Source organism: Leptonychotes weddellii, chromosome 10, assembly GCF_054177405.1.
Source record: "Leptonychotes weddellii isolate Sample4059 chromosome 10, ASM5417740v2, whole genome shotgun sequence".
In the NCBI taxonomy this organism is placed as follows: Eukaryota; Metazoa; Chordata; class Mammalia; order Carnivora; family Phocidae; genus Leptonychotes; species Leptonychotes weddellii.
Genome location: NC_138378.1, coordinates 5,281,394 through 5,302,449, shown reverse-complemented (window position 1 = coordinate 5,302,449; position 21,056 = coordinate 5,281,394). Strand labels below are relative to the sequence as shown.

Here is a 21,056-nt window from a genome sequence, read left to right as displayed (position 1 = left end):
AGGTTGTGGGGGCACCTGGCTGGCCCATTCAGAGGGAGCACAAGGCTCTCGATCTCGGGGTTGTGAGTTTGAGCCCCACACCGGGTGTAGCCATGACTGAAATAAATAAACTTAAAAAATAAACGACAAAGAAAATATAAAACTACAAAAAGAGTCAGATTTAAAAAAATAATACTAATAAAGTAGGTAGGGTTGAGACAGACTAGCAGTAGAGGGAAAGGGTTATGTACAAACACTCTGTGAAAAGCTGGTTGAAGGGCAAGATCATCAAAAACAAGCGAAGTCTAAGAAACTCATAGGAAGAGGTGCCTTAGGGGACACGACAAGGAAAAGTCATGTGGCATCCCGGATGGGATCCTGCCAACAGAAGAAAGACATGAGGGTAAAAACAAAAGGAATCTGGATAGATTACTGACCTGAGCTAATGATAATAATGCATCAACGTGGGATCATTTTTTATAGCAAATGCACCATACTAATGTCAGATGCTAATGGGGGAAGCCAGGTACAGTGAGTATGGGAATTCTCTACTATCTTCTCAATTTCTCTATGTCTAAAACTTCTAAAAAAAAGTCTCATAATAAAAAGTAAGTTATATTTTTTCAAAAAGTTGGTTTGGGGGTATAAGTGTGAGAATCAAACTGGAGTAGACTGAACAAACAGGGAGATGGGCTAGAAAACAAGATGTGTCCAGAGCAAAGGGGTATGCAAATGCCAACCTGGCCACACCAGAGGGCATGTGTGTATGTGTGTGCATGCATCAATGTGTGTGTATGTGTCTGTGTTTTGTGTGTCTGTGTGCACGTCTGTGTGCATCTGTGGATGGGCGTGCGTGTGTGTGCATCTGTGTGTGTGCCTGTGTGTGTGCATGCCTGTGTGTGCGTGTGTGTGCATGTGTGTGTGCGTGCCTGTGTGAGTATGCATGCCTGTGTGTGTGCACACCTGTGTGCGTGTGCGCATGCCTGTGTGCCTGTGTGTGCATGCCTGTGTGTTTGCATGTGTGTGTGCATGCCTGTGTGTGTGCGTGCCTGTGTGTGCATCTGTGTGTGTGCGTGCCTGTGTGTGCATGTGTGTGTGCACGCCTGTGTGCGTGCACGTGTGTGTGCATGTATGTGTACATGCCTGTGTGTGCGTGCCTGTGTGTGTGCGTGCATGTGTGTGTGTGCGTGCCTCTGTGTGTACATGCCTGTGTGTGTGCATCTGTGTGTGTACATGCCTGTGTGTGTGCATTCCTGTGTGTGTGTGTGCATGCCTCTGTGTGTGTGCATCTGTGTGTGTACATGCCTGTGTGTGTGTGTGCATGCCTGTGTGCACATCTGTGTGTGTGCGTGCCTGTGTGTGCATTCCTGTGTATGTGTGTGTGCATTCCTGTGTGTGTGCATGCTTGTGTGTGTGTGTGCATGCCTGTGTGTGTGCGTGCCTGTGTGTGTGCATGTCTGTGTGTGTGGGGGGGTGGGTGTGTGTCTATGTAGCTGTGTACAGGAGACAGCTGGAAATGAGGCTGGAGCTGGACTGTGGAAGGCATGCCCCTGGATTAAAGTCCTGGGATTTCAAGGTATAGACGCAAGGTGTCCATCTGAATCGAGATATCAACAGATATGCACACCCAGAGAGTTGGCAGGGCCAGCTCCACGGGCATGTGACCTGTGCCGTCGCTCCGGGTCCCACGCACAGAAGGACTCTGTAGATGGTTTAATGCTCTGCCATCACTGTCTTGAAATCCATGGTACATTTTTAGCAAGTAGACCCACATTTTCATTTTGCACCGGGTCTCACAAATGATGTGGCCAGTCTTAGGGGCTTGTTTTTAACAATTAATAATAACAGCCACATCCTGTATGATTCCAACTATAGGACACTCTGGAAAGGGCAAAATTATTAAGACAATAAAAAAAAACCAGGAGTCGTCAGGGTTTGAGAGAGGGGAGGGATGAACAGGCAGAGGCCAGAGGATTGTTAGGGCAGTGAAAATGTTCAGGATGACATCATAATGGTGGACCCGTCGTTATACATTTATCTAAGCCCATAGAATGGACACCACCAAGAATGAACCCTAGTATCAACTGCAGACTTGGGGAGATATGCCCTGTCCATGTGGGTTCATCCACGGTAACAGTGGTCCCACCCTGGCGGGGGATGTTGATAATGGTAGACGTTGTACATGTGTGGGGCCAGGGGGTGTAAGAGGAAGCCTCTGTACCTTCCGCTCAGTTTTGCAGTGAACCTAAAATTTCTCTAAAATAAGATTTAAAAAAAATAAAAAGAATACACACGAAGACTTCTAGTTTCAACACCTGACCTGTTGGGGTTACAAATGAGAATTTCTGTTTTGTTTTTCTCTCTCTCTCTCTTTTTTAAAGATTTATTTATTTTAGAGAGAGAGAGAGCGAGAGTGAGTAGGGGGAGGGGCAGAGGGAGAGGGAGAGAGAATGCTGAAGCAGACTCCCTGTTGAGCACAGAGCCCAACACAGGGCTCGATCCCAGGACCCTGAGATCATAACCTGAGCCGCCCTCAGGAGTCGGCCGCTTAACCGACTGAGCCCCACAGGCACCCCTCTGTGTTTCTCTTTAAACCCACTCCCAGGTGGTTCTGAGGACACCTCAGTTTGGGCCTCACCATCCCAGACCACGGGACCGAGAGAACCCGTGAGCAGGTGCGTGGCAGGCACTGAGCAGTGTTTCGGGGGTGGCCAGAGGTAAGCAAGGCGAACAGGAAGGTTGGAAGAAGACAGGGATGGTGAAGACCTTCCTATTCTGAGTGTACACATCAGAGCCAGCAGCGCCCCCTGGGGCCTGTCCAGAACCCCAGCCTCTCAGACCCTCCTAGGTGGCTCCACAGCCCCCAGGGAGCCTCCCTCCCAGATGCCAGCACCCACTTCACCGGTCAGCATCCAGAGTGGGAGTGTCTGGGGGCTACCATCCCTCCCTCCACTCCAGTGCTTCTCAGCCAGGGGCCGTTCTGCCCTCGGGGGGCATGTGACGACATCTGGAGATATTTGGGGCTGTTGACGCGTGGCGGTGACATCTCACGGATAGAGGCCAGGGATGCTGCCCAGGATGGCCCAGCTCACACAGGGATCCGTGGTCATGCCGCGGCATGTCAGTCTGGCCAAGCCTGAGAGACCCAGCCTTCGAGGCTGCTGATGGAGGTGGCGGCCTAAACACATCAGCCCCTTGGGCCCTGACTGGAGGTCAGGGGTGCGACTCTGTCTCCCAAAGCCCTGCAGGATGAGGGAGCCAAAGTCACCCTACTGAGACTCTCAGTGGCCTGGCAGCCTGCCTTTGCCCACCCACTTCCCGGTGCCCCTTCCTCTGCCTGAAACATTTCCTAATTACTCACTTGCACACATAATCCTCGTCTTGGGGTGAGCTTCCAAGAAACCTGACCTGCGACCAGTGGCCAGCAGGCTTCACTCTGCAGCAATTCACTCAGCAGCAAGGGCTGCCTCACGGCCTCGAGCCCGGCAGGGATCAGGCAGGAGGGAGTGCCGCAATCCATTAGCAATGCCTGCCTCGGATCCCGCAGGGGGAGTGCAGGCCGGCTGTCAGCTTTCCTTCCTCCATTTCTGGAGTGGCAAAACGGAAGGCCATGGGCATTGTGCAGTGCTGGGGGGTTGGGAGAAGAAAATGGTGCTGACAGGCTGGCAAGAAGATGAAGGAAGGAAGAACCAGTGTTTGCAAGAACTCTGAGCATTTGCCCAGATGCCTACTTCCGCCACGAACTTGAAACAACCAAGGACTTCCACGAGCATGGTTGATTCCTTTAAAACATCATCTTCCTGGTAAGCCTGCCCTCCCCATCTTCATTGAGTTCATATTTGAGCAGGCCCTTTTCTTCCCAGCTACAGATGACCGCTCACGACCAAATTGAAAAATATTAATTCTCTTTGTCTCCTGCCAAAAAGGCTAAAGCAATTACAGGGCCTGATATGAAACACAGATGTTAATACATTTGGAAAAACAGGCTCCTATAGGCGCGCAGAGGTCCAAGTATGAAGTGCTTTTGGAATTAAAGCGCCAGATCAAGTTATACAGACAGCCCCCAATGTGAAAGCCATTCTCCCGAAATTCATTCCAATGTAGGAAACCCAGGGCCACAGCACACAGGCTGACATTTCCCCTATTTGCAGACGAGAACCCATCTACCCTTGGGTACCCACTGGCACACAGCTCCAAATAATATAATTATAATCATCACAGGGAAACTTCCCTAAGATTGAAAAGTATTATAATTATGGGCAATTTTCACTTTTTTGGAAATTGGGCTCAAATGCCAGAGAAAGATTGCAAACAAGGCCTTCTCAAGTTTCAGTTCTGGAAGAGAGAACACACTGGAAGGTTTGCTGGGATGGACCAGTCCAAGGCTGGAGGAGCTGGGAGGAGCTGGGAGAGTGCAAGGCCGGACCGGGCCTCCTTGGCGGCCACTCACTCAGACAACAGGGCTGTCCCTTGCATCTTCGTGCCAGGCCCTGCCTCGGAGCTGGGGATACCTGCAGGCAAGAGGCAGCCATGGTGCCACGATTCAGGAAGCCCACGCCCTAGGAGAAGGCCAGACATGCCTTCCTCCCCCCCAACCCACAGGTTTTCCAGAGCACCTGCTGTGTGCCAGGCTCCAGGTACAAAGAATAGGACAATGGGCAAAATACAGCCAACTCCCGCCCTCCCATCTGCCCCTGCTCAGCCGCTGGGCAACCGTCAGGGTCTCCGCAGCTCCCAGTCACATCATCGGGGAGGCTCCACCAGGGTCCCTGGCCCACCCAGCTTCCAAGTGGTGGGATGGCGGTGGATCCAGGTGTCTCCAAAGCCCCCGGCCTTTCCCTCTTCATTACACAGGATTGTGGAATATGCTGGCCGGGTCTTTTGTCTTCTCTGCCTCAGTTTCCTTTCCCCCACTATTACCTGATTCCTAGGATTGCCGTGAAGGGAAAGGAAGAGGCGTATCTGTCAGCCAAGGAAGAAAAACAGATGAGACTGGAGAGGCAAGCTTCCTTTCCTTAATCCCTAACCTGGCACCGTGCCTGAGTTTCCCTGTTTATGAAATGAGGTGGATGGTGGTACCTCCCTGGAGGGGGGGGGGAGGTTGTGATGGGAAGGACTACAGAGTGCTGCATGGCAAGTACTCAAGGCAATTAGCTCTGTCATCATCACCGTTCCAGAAGGTCTGTCTCTTCTCTCTGTTCAGAGAGGTGTCCTCAAGAAGGGGAGGGCAAAGGTCACGCACTGGGAAATGGAAGGCATCAGCCAAATGGATGCAGATGGACAGGCAGCAGTCCTTACCCACAGGCAGGTCTGCAAGAAGACCACTTCACGGGGACATTTGCTCATCTTGACCTTAGCAATCAGGCATGAAACCCACCTGGAGGGATCAGAACGGGGCAGGGGCGGAGGAGTGCCCCTTGGTGGAATCATTTGGGTCTTCTCGCAGAAAGACGGCCGGACCCATCCACTCACCTCGGGAACCCTACTTGCCACTCAGCTGCATGGTGCAGCTGGGAGGGGAGCAGGACAGAAGTCTGCACCCCCACAGAACGGATGAAGTGACTCATCCAAGGTCCCACAGATCCTCAAAGGAACAAGAAGGGCAAGTCCACTCTGGGCAGCTTCAAAAAATATCAGTGTCAAGGTGACACTGGGACCAATTACATCAGAATTCTACAGGCGGGACCCCAGCACCCCAATTGTTACTTATTACCTGGTTTTGAATTCCGCCTCTAGCGTGTGACCTCAGGAGGGTCATCTGACCACTCTGCCCCAGTGGTCTCATCCGCAAAATGGGAGAATATGGACTTCTCGAGGGCATCGTGAGGAGTAAGGGAGGATGCGGGCACTTGCAAAGCACTGACCTGGTCAGTCGCAGGCACGGAACCCGTGATCGTTGATTCCCTACCAACCCTACTCTCCCCACAAAGCCAGGCTTGGGATGAATTATAGAAGGAAACAAAAGCACAAAGATCAGAAAACCCACCAAGGCCCACCAGTCAGCCTCAGCCTGCAGGACCGGAAGCCAACGGCACTAAGTGGACCGACACAGTCTCTGCCCAGCAGGCTGTCCCTGCATGCAGGCTTCTTCCAGAGTGATCCCTCTGGACACAGGAGAGGACCCCAAGGGGAACCAAGGGGGCATCGGGGGCCTCTGTTCCTGCCCAAGCAGCTCCGAGCTGGGATTTGACAAAGGCGCTAAGGAAACCTGCCAACGTGTTCTTGACCAGGCTGCCCCGGGCCTGCTCTCCGCTCACCTTCCAGAACTCCGGTGGTGCCCAGGCAGCCAGCTGCTCTTTCCCTGCCCTTTGAAAAGGCTACTAGGGAGCTGAATCGGCCACTCCTGAGAAAGCAGCTCAAAACCAGAGCTCCCGCCCTGGGGCTGAGGTGTAGTGGCAAGATGTGCAAGCCAGGAGACGGGGAACCAGGCACGTAGGCCTTCAGGAGCCGCAGAAAGGTTCCCGGAAGCTTCCGGAGGCCTCTGGAGCCAGAGCCCGAGCGATCCACACCCTCAGCCAGCCCCTTCCCCGTGCCCCTGAGATTGTCAGTCAGGGTCTGGGCTGCACTTTGGGCTTGGTCCTGTGGAGAAAAACAGCCATCTTTGAGAAGCCAGGCTAAAGGGAACATGGGGACCTGTGCTAGAGGGAGTCTGTCCCTTCCGTCTCTCAGGCATATAAGATGGCTCACAGATGAGAGAGAAGAGAGCTCTTGGTCACCAGTCCACAGCCTGCAAGCTATACAAAAAGGCCCCGTCCCCCACCCCAAGACTCTGACGTATCAGGAGTTAAAAATCCGCCCCCCACCCCACCCCGGGGTGATTCTAACCCACAGCCAAGGGTGAGAACCAGAGCTTGGGAATCACAATCACCGTTCGAGCCCCAAGTGAGAAGCACCATGGTGCCGCCATGGCCAAGGACGTGAGCCCTAGAATCCCAGAGACCCGAGTTCAAGGCCCAGCTCTGCCACTTTCTGGCTACATGACCTTGGGTAAGTTACTTCCTCTCCCTGAGCCAGTCTCTGCACCTGGAAAATGGGGATACCAAGTTTTCCAAGGATCATTTCCAAGGTACATAGGAAGCAGAAGTGCCCGGCACATAGTCACATCCAGAAAGCACCAAATGATGGCAAGCCTAGGGCAGAGGGTGGGGATGTGCTCTGGTGTGTGACCGCGTCCCTCTGCCCAGACATGCTCAGGGTGATTACAGTCAGAAAAAAGTCAAAGTCTTGCTACCAAGTCCTTAACCTTTACTTAGCATGAGGGAAACTGGGGAAGGGACCATGAGCTGCACCCCAGAGCCGTCAATGCTCTCCCACTAACACCGTCCCTGCACCCAGCGCCCACGCACCTTCTTGTCCGTTTCCCTGGATGAAAATCTTGAGGGCATCCCTGGGGAGCTTGTCAGAAATGCAGAAGCTCAGTGCCCCATACCCCGGCCCTGCAGAAGGCAGACTCGACTGCATTTTCACCAGATCCCCAGGAGCCTAGTCACCAAACTGTTTAAGGACAAGGAAGCTGCTGGGCTTCCTTCTCGAGAGGGAGAGGTCAGAGCCGTGGCAGGTGTGAGTGTTCCGGGAGGGTTGTGGACACTGCCAAGGAGCCCCAGGACGCCCCCTCTACGAGAGGAGCCGGGAGCGCTGGGGGCTCCCAGGGAGGGCCACTGGGGGTGACAGAGCCCCCCTGGCAACAAAGGGGTACATGCTTGCCTCCTCCCTCTCCTCGTCTGCCAGCTGCCTTGGCAAACAACCCCTCGGCCCCCACTCCAGCCCGTCACGGGGATAGCTCCTTCTTCCTCAGTGACTCAGGCTGCAGCTGATCCAACCTTGGCCCCGGAGACCACTCTGAGGTCACCCTCCTGGCAACCAAAGTCCCTGAGACAGACCGAGGGACATTTTTCATCCAGCTGCCAACATCATATCGACCTTGGCAGTGACTGACATCCTTTGAACAGGTTCTGCTGCCCTGACAGGCCTGTGCGCCGCCCCCCCCAGGGGTATCTCACAGAGCACCTACATCCCCCACGGATGGGGCAGTACTGGGGGAGCAAGCTTGGAACCTGCAGCGGGGAGGGGGGTTGGTGAGAATGGAAAATGCCCAGTCCAGTTTCCATGAATGAAACTGGTTAACTAATGCGACCCCCTGTAAAGCCAGGCCCCGAGCCGGTCCGGTCTGAGGCCTGGGGTTCAGAAGAGGAGGGAAGGCTCTGATCCCTTGCTCCCCCAGCATGGCCACTGAAGCCAAAGTCCCCATCCCTCGACCTGCCTCGCAGCCCTACTTGTCCCACAGCTCCCCAAGGGCGGCTCTGGTGGCCTCTCCAGCTGTCTGGGGCCACGTTGCGAGCAGGGCCCAAGGGCCGTGGAAGGCCTCCAGCTCGGCGCATTACTGGAATTTAATCTGGATTCCAAGAGATCAAGAGGACTTGGTGGAAAGTGGCTGCCATGGGGGGAGAGATGCTGAGGCTAACCCAAAGCCAGCTAATCCCTGGCACCCCAGAGCTTTCCAATAAAGCTCAGGCAGAGGCTCGCCAGAGAGCCAGATGTCCCAGCTCCACACAGCTGGGCAGCAGGCAGCAGCAAGACCCCAGACCCCTCGGCAGAGGGAGCAGGCTGGCCACACAGCAGGGTGGCAGGGACAGGATCTGGGCTCCTCTGGGGATCAGATCAGCCGCAGGCCTTCGGCTTGAACCAGAGCTTGGGAATCACAATCACCGTTCGAGCCCCAAGTGAGAAGCACCATGGTGCCGCCATGGCCAAGGACGTGAGCCCTAGAATCCCAGAGTCCCTAGAATCCCTAGAATCCCCCTTGAAGAAGATGCACGTCCCCTCCCCCACCCCCCAAGTTGGGGAAATGCAAACAAGGGCCCCACCTCCACACAAGCTTAGGCCTTCATCCCACTGGAGACTGCAAAATGAGACATTCAGCAGAGATGGGGGGAAAGCACTACTGCAGACAAAACTTGGCGCCCCCCCCACCCCCATTTTCCTTTGAAGGTCTCCGCATTCCCTGTGATGATGGCGATCTTGGTGAAGAAGATGGTGGTACGGATGACGTGACAGAGGTGGTGATGGTGATGGTGATGAGGTAGGTGATGGTGTTAATGGTGTTGATGGTGGTCGTGGTGGTTGAGCACTTACTATGTTCTAAGGAAGTCTGTTAACCCACTTTATCCTCAGCACAGCTCTGGGAGGTAGATGCAATTATTATCCCCCTTGTACAGAAGAGGAACCTGAGGCTCCAAAGGTCACTGCTTCCCAAGGCCACACTGGTATGTAGTGTCGGGATTTGAATCCACACTCTAATTAGCCAGATTATCCCACCTGAGGAATTACACAATAGAACCATTTTGCTTCTGGATTAAAAAACAAAACAACCCACCCAGAAAAAATATGTAAATAATTTAAAAAATTTTTTAACCTTTTAAGTTCTGGAGAATGAAGGTCTCACCTCCTTCTTTCAGGGACAGAACGGAAATTTAGACATCTACAGACAGCAGCCCCTTGCTCTCCCTCCATTCCCTGCCTCCTTCAGACTTTGCACCTGCCATGTCGTCTGGAGGGCGGGGGCGTGGGTCCGGCTACTTCCGCCAGTGCCTGGCACACAGCAGGACTCAGACATTGCTAACGAGGGACCTGGTCTCCCGGCAAGCCAAATGCCCCCAGAGTCAGGAACCCAAAGCAAGGCTCGCGGGCCCAGAGACGGCCTGTGGCCAAGCTGCTCACCGGGGGCAACCTATGATGCCCACCCTCGCCACCTGCCAGAGAGCCGCAGACAGCCGTCCCGCCCATCCCGCTTCCAGCCACAGTGACTCAGGCCTTCTTCCCTCCCCGAGGGCCTCCGGATCCACCCCACGGAACGGAGACGGGGTCGAGAAGGGAGCTGCCTCAAACCGTGACGGGACACGTGCCCGCGATGCCAGCAGGCTGACACAGGCAGAAAGACAAGCAGCTGCTGGCTGCCTGCTGGGGAGGCCAAGGCTCGTGTTCCATTAAGCAAGGACCAAGTGGCTCGCCCCGTCTGGGTATCATCACATCCCTCTGTCCTCCCTCCGACCCGTGCTTGTCCCCGCCTTAGGACCATGGCCTTTGCCGTTCCCCTGCAACTTGCTCTGTTCCAGCCCACGCCCTGTTGCCAGAGCCTTCTTGTCATTCAAACACGCCCAGCTCAACAAGGCCATGGCCATCCATGACCACTCGATCGCTTCATGAGGCCAGCTCATCTGTTTCCTTGCTTCCTGGTTTCCTGCCCTTCTTCTTCAGCCCCTGATATGGGTTGGAGTGTATCCCCTGAAAAGATATGCTCGAGTCCCACCCCTGGTACCTGTGAATGTGACCGTATTTAGAAAGAGGGTCTCTGCAGATTAACTTCATTAGTTAAGTAAGATGAGGTCAGGGAGGGCCCCTAGGTTTCCTTCTAGGAGGAGAGAGGTGCACAGGAGGAGGTCCCGTGAAGATGCAGGGCCACGTGGCAACAGGGCAGAGAGTGGGCAGACAGATGTAGCTAGAAGCCAGAGCACCAACAATGGACAGACACCCCCGGAAGCTGGAAGAGGCAGGAAGGACCCCCACCCACACCCTTCAAAGGTTTCCGAGGCAGCACTGCCCTGCCAACACCTTAACTTCCGACTTCCAGCCTCCAGAACCACGCGGGGGCACATTTCTATTGTTTTAAGCCACGCACCTCGTGGGACTTTGTTAGCGCAGCCCAGAAAACCAGTCCTCTCCTCGGCCACTGTTTCAGATGAGGCCCCTGGTCCCATAGTCCAGTCCCAAGGCCAGCGCCTGGCCTGTGGGTACTCAGGGGGGTGGGATAAACACATGGCTGGGCTCACAAGTGTCTCTCTAAGTGCAGTGGCCTCTGACCCCCGCAAAGGAGGTCCTGTGCCTGTCACACCAGGCTTGTCTGTCTCAGGGCCCGGTGGGTGGCGACGCCCCTCGCGAGAAATGGCGCCATCTCAGCCAAACCCCGGGGACACGGCAGTGGCCGGGAGGGCAAAGGCATTCTGGGAACTCCAGAAACTCGGAGAAAGAACCGAACAGGTGACACCAGCCAACACTTGCATTCTCTTCGGCCAAACCCACCCGGGGCGGCCACAGTCCTGAGGTGAAGCCTCTTGCCGGGGACTCCTGAGGCAGGTGTGGGGAGCCTGCCAGGAGGGGTGGGGAGGGAGCCGGGCTCGGCGTTTGCACAAGTGGGCCGACGGAGTGCTATTGACGAGCTGCCCCTGGGTACCTGCCTCGCCTCCTACTAATCAGCCTTCAGGAGAAAAGTCAAACATATGTTTTTGTTCAGGAGTCCTGGGGGATCTGTCAGAACCCAGAGCAAATGCGTGTCACACCCCCAAAATGAACTCGACGCTTCTTCCCGTAATCGGGTCTGGGGGATGGGGCACAGATGCTGGGGTTCAGTGGGTCATCATAGGATTTGGAGGTGATTGCCAAGACCGCGTGCCACCTCCCCCACGGCACACCCTCCTTCCCGGTACCCTCCCCTCCAGGAGGGTCTGCGGGCCTCTCTGTAGTATAGGGTGAGTAGGGCTGTGCATGCAAGTGGGGGCTCTAAAATGCAAATTTAGTCAGCTACTAAGACACCATTTGTCGCCCACGAGACCGACAAAGACCAAAACCGTCTGATCAGAGATGACGTTGTGAGCACATGAGAAACCGGCCTGCTCTTAGGTTGTTGGTATCAACTGACATAACCTCCAGGGACAGCTGTCCAGCAAAGTCGATCAGTTACTGACGCGTGCACCCTCTGACCCCAGGACTCTACTTCCGGGGCTGTACCTGATAGACACGCACCGGTGTGAAATAATGCTGTCGACAAAAATGACGTGCCTCCCGCCTGTAACCCAGAAACGTGGAGAACCCACCAGGGTGGAGAACCTCAAGGAGCGGGAAGCGGAAGCTGCCTGCGGGACGGGCACCGGGGCTCAGAGCCGGGAGGGAGCCTTCCTGTTCACTGTAGCTGCTTTTCTCTTGTGAATGTGACAACGTGAGCATGTCTTACCTTCGCAAAAATCTCTTTTCAAAAGAAAGACTTTTTGGGGCGCCTGGGTGGCTCAGTTGGTTAAGCGACTGCCTTCGGCTCAGGTCATGATCCTGGAGTCCCGGCATCGAGTCCCGCGTCGGGCTCCCTGCTCGGCGGGGAGTCTGCTTCTCCCTCTGACCCTCCCCCCTCTCATGTGCTCTCTCTCATTCTCTCCCTCTCAAATAAATAAATTAAAAAAAAAAAATCTAAAAAAAAAAAACAAAACTTTTTGGACGCCCGGGCTCAAGTCCCAATTTGGCCACTTTCTCCCTGGGTGGTGGCATGCAGATGACGCACGCTTTGGCTTTCAGCTCATGACTCTCCCCATGTCCCAGAGGAGTGGCCACCGCACAGGGCTGCCGTGAATACGAAACCAGGTAACAAGTGCAAAACAGTGGAAACCCTCAGAAAGAGAGGCTTGGTTTTCTTAGTCTTTAAGAAGACGACCCCTGACATGGTGGTGCTCGCGAAGGAGGTGGTGACGTCTCCTCTGTCCCCAGGGTGGTAATGGGTCCCCATTCCCGCTGCAAATGCTGAGACTGTCCATCAGGAGGCGCCCAGAGCACCTTCCCACCATTCATTACTGAGGAATGGCATCCAACCATGACAAGAGTCATCCTGAGCCAGCCCTCGAGTCAGCCCCTGGGCAGCACCACTGGGGTTGGTCACAGTCACCTCTGGAAGGCACCATGTGCTCGCTCGAAGCTCCGGCCCATCTCTGAGTCTCCTGACCTCTCAGGAGACCTCGAAACTGAAGGGTCTCAAGACAGTCAAGTCTTTTGACACAAGATCTGGGTTCCCAACCTCATGATCCTTAGAAGGCTGAGTTCTCTCTCTGCCTGTTTATTTCCGGGTTGGGGTTTTTATCCCGTTTTATGACAAATGGCCACCTTCACCGGTTGCCTGATGTCATGTGCTGGGTTTCACGGTGAGCAATGGGAGATAGGTAGACCCTCAAAAGATGCTCCTTCCTCTTCCCTATCCCCATCCCCTCCGTGCCCCTGACCCAGACCACCCATAAGTACCCACACGGGCTCACCTGGCCGTCCCCTCTTCCTAACTCAATTTGCTGATGGGGAGAGTTTAAAGAAATAGCAACCCACACCACAGACTTTCTTGACAGAAGAGGTGCAGTGTAGGGCCTGGCAGGTGGTTGGTGGCCCCAGATGGAAGCGGCCCAGCCCCGGCCCCGGCCCCGGCCCCGGCCCCGGCCCCGGCCCGAGCCACCGCCCCCTTCCTCCTCTGCAGCCTAAGGCAGCTCAGCCCCTGGCCCGGCGCCGGCCCCAGCACCCACCTGCCCAAGTGCTCCTGCAGCACCTGGTAAACGCTGATCCGGAACGTCTCGTTGTCGAAGCGCTCCCGAATGTAGTCCTTGTAGATCCGGAATTCGGCTGCGGTCACAGCTTCTCCTTCTGGGATCTTGGAAAGATCAAACCGGAACTCGCGATGGTGGTAGCGTGGGTAGAAGAACTCTTTGTCGTGCTCCACTGGAGAGGGAAGAAAGCACACGCCCGCACCAACCGCTCATTAGTTACTGGATTTCGCTCTCCTGGCGCAGAGCCCAAGCATGCCCACGGCCAGAGACCCCTGGGCCCGACTGCCCCTTCCTCGCTGGCCCGCGGCAGCCTGCAGATGCACAGCCTCGGACCCTGGGGTCACCTTGAACGAGAGCAGTGACTCTGCATCAACCCACTGGGAAGAGTGGGGCACTGACCGAGCCATCCAGAGGCCCTGGACAGACGCCAGGTCATGGACGCTCAGGCCCGGGTTCAAATCCAGGGTCAGCCACCAACTAGCGGGCCTGCACAAGGTACCATGTAATCTATCTGGACCCCCATTTCCTCATCTAAAAATGAGGATAATAATCCTGCACGGGCTGTTGGGAGAGCTAAGTAACTGAGCATCAACAGCTTGGCTGCTGGGAGGGCTCGACAACGGTGAGCTATTACGAATGCAGACAGACCGCACTCTGCCTGTCATGGGGTCCCTGAGGCCCAGCGGTGCTCAGCCCTGGCTGTAGGTGGGAATCATTATGGGGGCTTTGAAAAAACACTGACGCCCTGTCCCAGCGGTGAGCTGGTAAATACCTAGGAACTGGCTCTCTGGGACCTTATCTGTTGTGTTTACCAACTTCCATTTTGGCAGATTTCGAGCTACCGACGTGAAATCACTGAAGATAGAGGTGGGAGACTGGCACATGGGGGGGGGGGCTCTGGCACTGTGCCCACTGTGCTCGCCCCTCCCTGAGCCAACTCAGTATCTTTGGAGAGGGGGTCCAGAAACCCATACTTCTTAAAGCACCCCAGATGTTTCTAACAGCCATCAGGGTTTCCAAACACAGCCTTAGACTAAAAGCAGAAAAAGTGGTGAATGGCAAGGTTGGGGGATGAGGATTTTTAAAATGACTTCTGGACAAAATAAGGCAAAGGCCTCAAGTCTTCTCCTTTATACTGGCAGTGAGACTAGACTAAGAGATTATGCCCATTTCATTGAAAATAAATGTTGAAATGGACGTAAGCCCAAAAAGAGTGTTTCTGGGCGTGGGCCTGTGATTCCCAAGGATCATGCATCCTCTGATCCAAAGTGGAACGGGGATGAAGCTGGGAGTCATCAAGTGCTGGAAAGATGCAGAATGGCTAAGTTCAGGCAAGTGTGAGGCATCTGCAGATACCTTTCCTCTCCTGGGAGAAACAGCCCCATCTCCACTTCCTGCCTGGGGGAGAGGGGGTGACCAGAGACACAGGGGAAATAGAGGAGAAACATGCCCAGCTTCACCTCCAGCTTCAGCTTCCTAAGCTCTAGAAGCTCTCAGGCTGGATCAGGGCTGCCCAGCTGCAGGCAGGGCATGAACGCCTTTGAGGAAAAAGGTTCCCAACACTGGCAGCCCAAAGGCCCTTCCTACAGGCCTTCACTTAAAAAAAAAAAAACAGAAACAAAAACAAAACTGTTTTAAACCTTAATAATACTTCTAAAAGATACTAAGATGAGGGCAGGGGTGTTGATGAATTATCCACTCATCAGGCTATTCCCTGTTGGGCAGAGGGGGGCAGGTAAAGTCCTCAAGGCCAGGGGACTCTGGCTGGGCACAGGAGTGACCCTGCCTCTGGAGAGATCTCAGGAAGGCGTCCTCTGAACTTTAGCTGCTGGAATCTTGGGCCACACGTGGAGAGCTGGCCATAGGAATGACTTCTCCAGAAACCGCCCCGTGGTCCCTGTAGACTGCACCTGTCCTCCTCACTTGCTCTGTCCTTGACCCCCACCCAGAGCACTTGCCTTCTGACCCAGTCTCTGGGAAAGGCTGAGCTGGGGGACAAAGAATGCTGATGGGAGGCGTCACCAGGCCCCCACTTTGATTTATGCAGAAGGCAGGTAGGGGAGGGGTCTTTGTGGCAGCCTCTAAGAAGTGAACCTCAGGAGGGGACCTCAGAGTGAGGGAGCAGAGCAAAAAGCCTTGCCCCGGTCACTGTGGAAACACCAGGGCCAGGCCTCTGTCATCCTTCTAGCTCACTCAACCTTCAGGTCACCCTAGGAGGTGAGCCCAATGCCACGTTGGTAGGGGACGCACCTAAGACCCAAGAGGTGCCGAGTGCCCTGCCCAGGGCCAAAGAGCTGGGCCTCAGACCCAGGCCCCACCAAATCTTAGCCACGCATCTCAGTGCCTGAGCCAACAGCTCTGCAAGGGCAGTTCTTATGCTTGTCATCAGAACTTTCTCGTCGTGCGGCAGCATGCATATGGTGTGCACACAAACTGCTTGCGTGAGGTTCTGCGCCTCGTCACAGCGAACCTCCCCATGGGGCCTCCTCCCAGATCAAGAAACAGAATGTCGCCAGCAACCCTTTCCTCTCCCCCAGCTTCTCAAGCCTCAGGTTGGTTTAGCTCGTTTCAGAATATCATAAACAGGAAATAATACGGCACATGTCCTTTTGTATGTGGCTTCTTTAATTCAACAGCGTTTGTGTGGTTCATCAACGTGCTTGTGGATGTTCATCCGTCCTTGGTGCTGTATAGTATTCCATGCTTGGATTTCACCATGATTCACATATCCATTCTGCAGTTCATGGGCATTCGGGTCATTTCCGGTTTGGGGCTCTCGGAGCAGTGCATTCTGGTACCCATGTTCCCCGTATCTTTGTGAATGTGGGGAGGCATGCGCAGAAGTAGAATTGTGTGTGTTCACCTTTAGTCCTATTGCCGAGCTGTTCTCCCCAAGTATTGCCCTGGGAGCTTCTTCAGAGTGTGCCAGGAGGGACAGCGGAGAAACACAAGTCTGTCCTATTAAGGAGATGGGCACAGTCCGGGGCCCCTCAAGGGCTTTTTTGCTTGGGACTGGCTGAGAGGGGTAAGGCAGCCACCCCTGAAGAGCGGCCGCCCACCCCAGCGAGCAGTCCGGGCATGCACCCATTCAGCCCCCACCTGGGCCCCCTCACTGAGTGAGCTCCCAGTGAACACACCCGAGCTGTCCTCCAGCCCCGCCACCCCACCCGACCTGAGGTCACTGAAGACCATCTCATAACTAAATGGAAAGTTTGTTTAATGGCCATGATCATGCCAGACTTCCAGGTAATAGCATGCAGCACTTGGTTCTTCCTGCCTTCGAACACCCCGCCTTCCTGTGGCTCCTTTCACCGTGACCTGCTAGCTTTCCCCCCAACTCTCTGGCCACTCCTTGAAACATCCCCTTAGACAGTCCCACTGAAGTCCCCTGGAGCTGTGGAAGAACAGGGGAGCATTCCACAGGCCACCCCCCTTCCCCGCATGCTGATAGACTGCACAAATAAAGTCTCCGTTTCCAACCATCTGACTCTGTCCTCTCCCAGAGAATGGGGGTGCAGAACCCCCTGCTTACAAGGAAGAGGGCTGAAGAACCCAGAAGTACAAAAAGGCATGTTCATGGAGCACTTGCTCTGGGTTGGGTCCTGCTCTGAGCACTCTCAGTCATCATCTGATGGAACCCGTGAGGCGGGATTGATCCCCATTTCACAGATGAGGAACCTGAGGCTCAGGGAGGCAGGTGACTTGCCCAAGGTCACAAGGTTAGTGAGTGGCTGGGCTCCAAAGCTCACACTCCTTGACCTTTACCCTTTCTGGAGCCAGGTGCGCTCAGTCTGAATCTGTGTCCCTATCAGCTGTGCGGTCTTGACCGAGTTACTTAACCTCTGCATGCCTCCCCTCGTCCCAGGATCATAATAATGGCCCTTTCTGTGTACAGAGTCGGCACTTACAGCAATGTAAGTTCACGTCTGCCATGGTCACGGGGCCTCTCAAACAATGAGGCGGGAGAATTCCAATCAGCACAGAAGCCTTATGCGCGGGTAGGTATTTGCATAGTTTGGCTATGACAACCGTATTTGAAAAATATCATAGTCAGACCAAACACTAGAGAAATGTTTGAAGGAGCAGGACATTAACACAGGTGTAACCACTGAAGTCACACCCAGTGAAGAAAGAAAACCCTGATACATAATCACAAAAATAAATCTGTTGCAGCAGGTGTATATACAACGTCTTAAATGAGTAAGATAAAATGTATCTTAACTGTTAAGTTAAGATACCAGGGTTATAAGGTTTCTTTTGTTAAAAAGATATATGCAGAGTGTCCAGCTAAATTTCTAGCAAACATCTGCAGGCTCTCTGGGACAGCTTTCTGTGTGCATCGCCTTCATTCATTATTTTAAGACAATGAGCAGTATGAACCACGTCAGCCTTCTTCTCTTCCTGAAACCACATCACCGTGGGTTCTAAAAATACTTCTGTAATTTATCAAAGTCAGATAATCATATTTTTTTAAAAAAAGCAGTTCATAATTCAAAGTCCAAACCAAATTCCAAATCTCATCTCTCCGAGGCGTCCATTTTATACGGAAGCCACCCCACGGCATGGAATCCACACCGTTTCAAGCTCAGGGGTCCAGGCGGTTCAACTGTCACCACTAAAGTAGATAGAAGCATGAACTTTTAGGGAGAAAATACAGCTTTATACTTCTTTCCTATATTACCATATCTGATTACCCAAGACTTGGGTTTTTAAATAACTGTCTAGAGTTGGTATCTCCCTTTGTCCATAAAGAGAAGCTTTCTAAAGGCAACCCAGACCCTAGGAATCCAGCTTTTTCTGCACCGCCCTTAACATTCCAGCACCCCACCGGCTAAGAGAGCTCATAGGCATTAACGAAGACTTTCATCTTCAAAAGATTAAAAGGGCCCAAATCCCCGAGACCAAAAGATAAGTCCAAAGAAAATGGATTCCGGAAAACACCATCCTGACAGCAACCAGCCCCGTGACTGTCCCCAAAGCCGACTCTAGTGTCCTTTTACAAAAGCCTGGAATAATGACCCCAAAGCTGGTCCTGGGAGGGGTCATTCTGGGTTCCAGGGTGTCCATAAAGGGTAGAGGCAGGTGGGAATTGGAAGCCACCCACCTGGGCGTCCCCGCTCATGGCCCTCGGACACGCCAGGGGTGACCTCTGCCCCACGTACAAGCCTGCTCCCCTGCATCCCCCAGAGGGTTTCTGCCTCCTCTCAGCATCTGGGCTCCTCCTCCCACTGACATTACACAAAAAGTACAGACATACCTCTCACTAAGTTAGTGTCCTCTGAACAAAGGGGTTATGATAACCGAATGGAACTTGCCGTATAGACTTGCCAAGGGCAGCACATATTTAAACAGTACCTAAGCGTAGGTATTGAGAACCATGCTTTGTAGAACTGTATTTAACCCTGTAAAACGAGGGGTATGGACCCCCCAATATATTTATACTTACATCCATACATAATAATACACCCCAGAATACAATAAATTCTTACAAATGCGAGAAAACAGAGAAGGTATCATATATCTTTTGCTCCCGCTGGGTGGGCAAAGTGGCTGCAGGACCGACCACTCACAGTGATGTCACAAAAAGGTGCTGCGACTGTACCATCTCTTTCTCTTGGAAAGCCTCATTGGGGCTCTCTCAGTCAAGCCATGTGAGCCCCGGGGAGCTGCCATCTTGTCCCATGACCCCTTTCGGCAGAGTTGAGGGATGGGAGGGAACAAGCCCCAAGCTGGGCCAAACAGGGATGTCTTTTTTTCCCCTGGAACCTGGAGGGAAAGAGCCCCTGTTTGTCTTCTCTGCCTTGAATTCGACAGGTGTAAGTCGGCACTGTGGGCAGCCATGAGCCACTGCTGTGCAGAGGAAGCTGGTCTGTGATAAGGTAGATGCCAGGCAGGGGGCGCAGACATCAGCCTTGAGGAGGGAAGCCTTTCAGGTTTGATCCTTTGGTCTGGTGATCCCCATCCTTCGTGGAGTCTGGGGTTTCAATTCTTCCAGCCGTGAGTTATGTGGAGAATCCCCAAACAAGTCCCCCTTAAACTAAATGGAGTCAGCTTTTGCAACTTGATAGTTTGCAACCTACTATTTGCAACCAAAGCAGTTCTGAACAAAATAATCATGAGCCCAGTAATACTCCACGTCTGGGAATGGATGGGCGGGGAAACACGCCCAGATAATCATGGTTATCTCCAAGTGACCACTTGCCATGAAAGCTTCATTCTTTAGACTTGGATAATTTCCAAATACAAGATGACCCCTTGATCTAGCTCTGTAGGAGCAGGGGCCCTGACTGACCCCATCGTGAACCCCCAGTGCCCAGCACAGCCTGACACATAGTAGGGCTCCATAAGTCTATCGGATTGAATATATTACGCCTCGTGTAATTTCCTTCTGGTCTTTAAATAACATGCATACAGTAAAGCATACAGATGCTAAGTGTTGACAAAGCTCGATTAACTTTCTCAACACAAATACACCCAGAGCGGGAAATAGTACATTCATTCCTCGGACCGAAGATGTCTCCACAGGGCCCCTCCTGAACACCAGCCCCTCCTCCCCAAAGGTGACCACCATCCCAACACCTGGCACCACAGACTCAGTCCGCCTGCTGGATGCTTACCCTTCTGTGTCTGCATCCCTGTGGTTGCGTGTGGTGGTGGATCATTCATTTCCACTACTGTATGGAACCCTGTTGCAGGAATTGGCCACAGTCTATTATTTGATGGGCCTTTGGATGGTTACCAGTTCCAGATAGTTACAAACTGTGCTATGAGGAACATCCTTGTACATGCCTTCTGGTGAACACATTTCTACTGGGTAAACACTTTGAAGCAGGACTGCTGGTCAGAGGGCAGGAGCGTGCTCATCTTTAGTATATGCATCTGACTGTTTCCACATCAAGAATTTGGGGGTAACAGGGAATGGGGCCAAAGGAGACACAGTCCCTAAAGGAACAGTTCATTTTAATTTATTTCAGTAGACCCCAATGCATTTGTTTAGGTATAAGGAAGTTCTTCACGGGAAAGATGTTGAATGCAGTCTTGAGGAAGGATGGAGGTCCACCAGCCCCAGAGAAGAGGGAGAGGAAACAGACTGGTTCCAAAGACCTCCAGTTATGAACCTCTTTCATGAGGATGAGGCTCTGGGAACCAAGAGAACCAGCCAAAGTCCACAATATAACCAGAAGCTAGAACTGAGCTTTCAAGGACCCTTGACTGCTTAAGACCCCGTGTCCCAGAACCTACCCCCATCCGGATTTAACTCCAAAACTTCCAACGCAGCCTTCCTTTCTTTCCTACGGGGATGCGATTCATCCAGAAGGTTCTGGCACATGCCAGAATTCACTGGAGCTGACTGTGACCAAGGCAGCTGTCGGAAGGCAATTTATGGTGGCCCCGCAGCTTCGGGGATGTGAACCTTGATGATGGCTCTTCATTCGTTCAAAGATTTACATGGCGAGATGAAGGAGCTTGAAAAAGCCACCAGAGGCACGCCATAAATTGGGAGCTCTGGAAAATGGACCAGACGTACCCAACTACTCTAACAGGAAGATGTTCTCTTGGGAACATGAGCGTTGACATACCCTGCAGCACAGCTGTCACAGAAGAGAGGACACTGTCCTAAACCCATAGGAAAGGAATATCACATAAAAGTCTAAAATGATACATGCTCCCAAGAAAATATCTCTGCGTGTCCTCACACCCCAGTGTGCTCATTTAGCAAGCGCTTCTGGACCACCC

The 21,056-nt window shown here is 53.3% G+C and overlaps 1 protein-coding gene across 1 annotated transcript in view; it reads right to left on the bottom strand.

The window, feature by feature from the left end:
- BMP7 (bone morphogenetic protein 7) overlaps positions 1–21,056 on the bottom strand; it is an 82,315-nt gene that overhangs the window by 36,091 nt on the left and 25,168 nt on the right. The window contains exon 2 of the mRNA XM_081832540.1: positions 13,299–13,491. Within this exon, the coding sequence (XP_081688666.1) occupies positions 13,299–13,491 (193 nt within the window). The remainder of the gene's footprint in view (positions 1–13,298; positions 13,492–21,056) is intronic.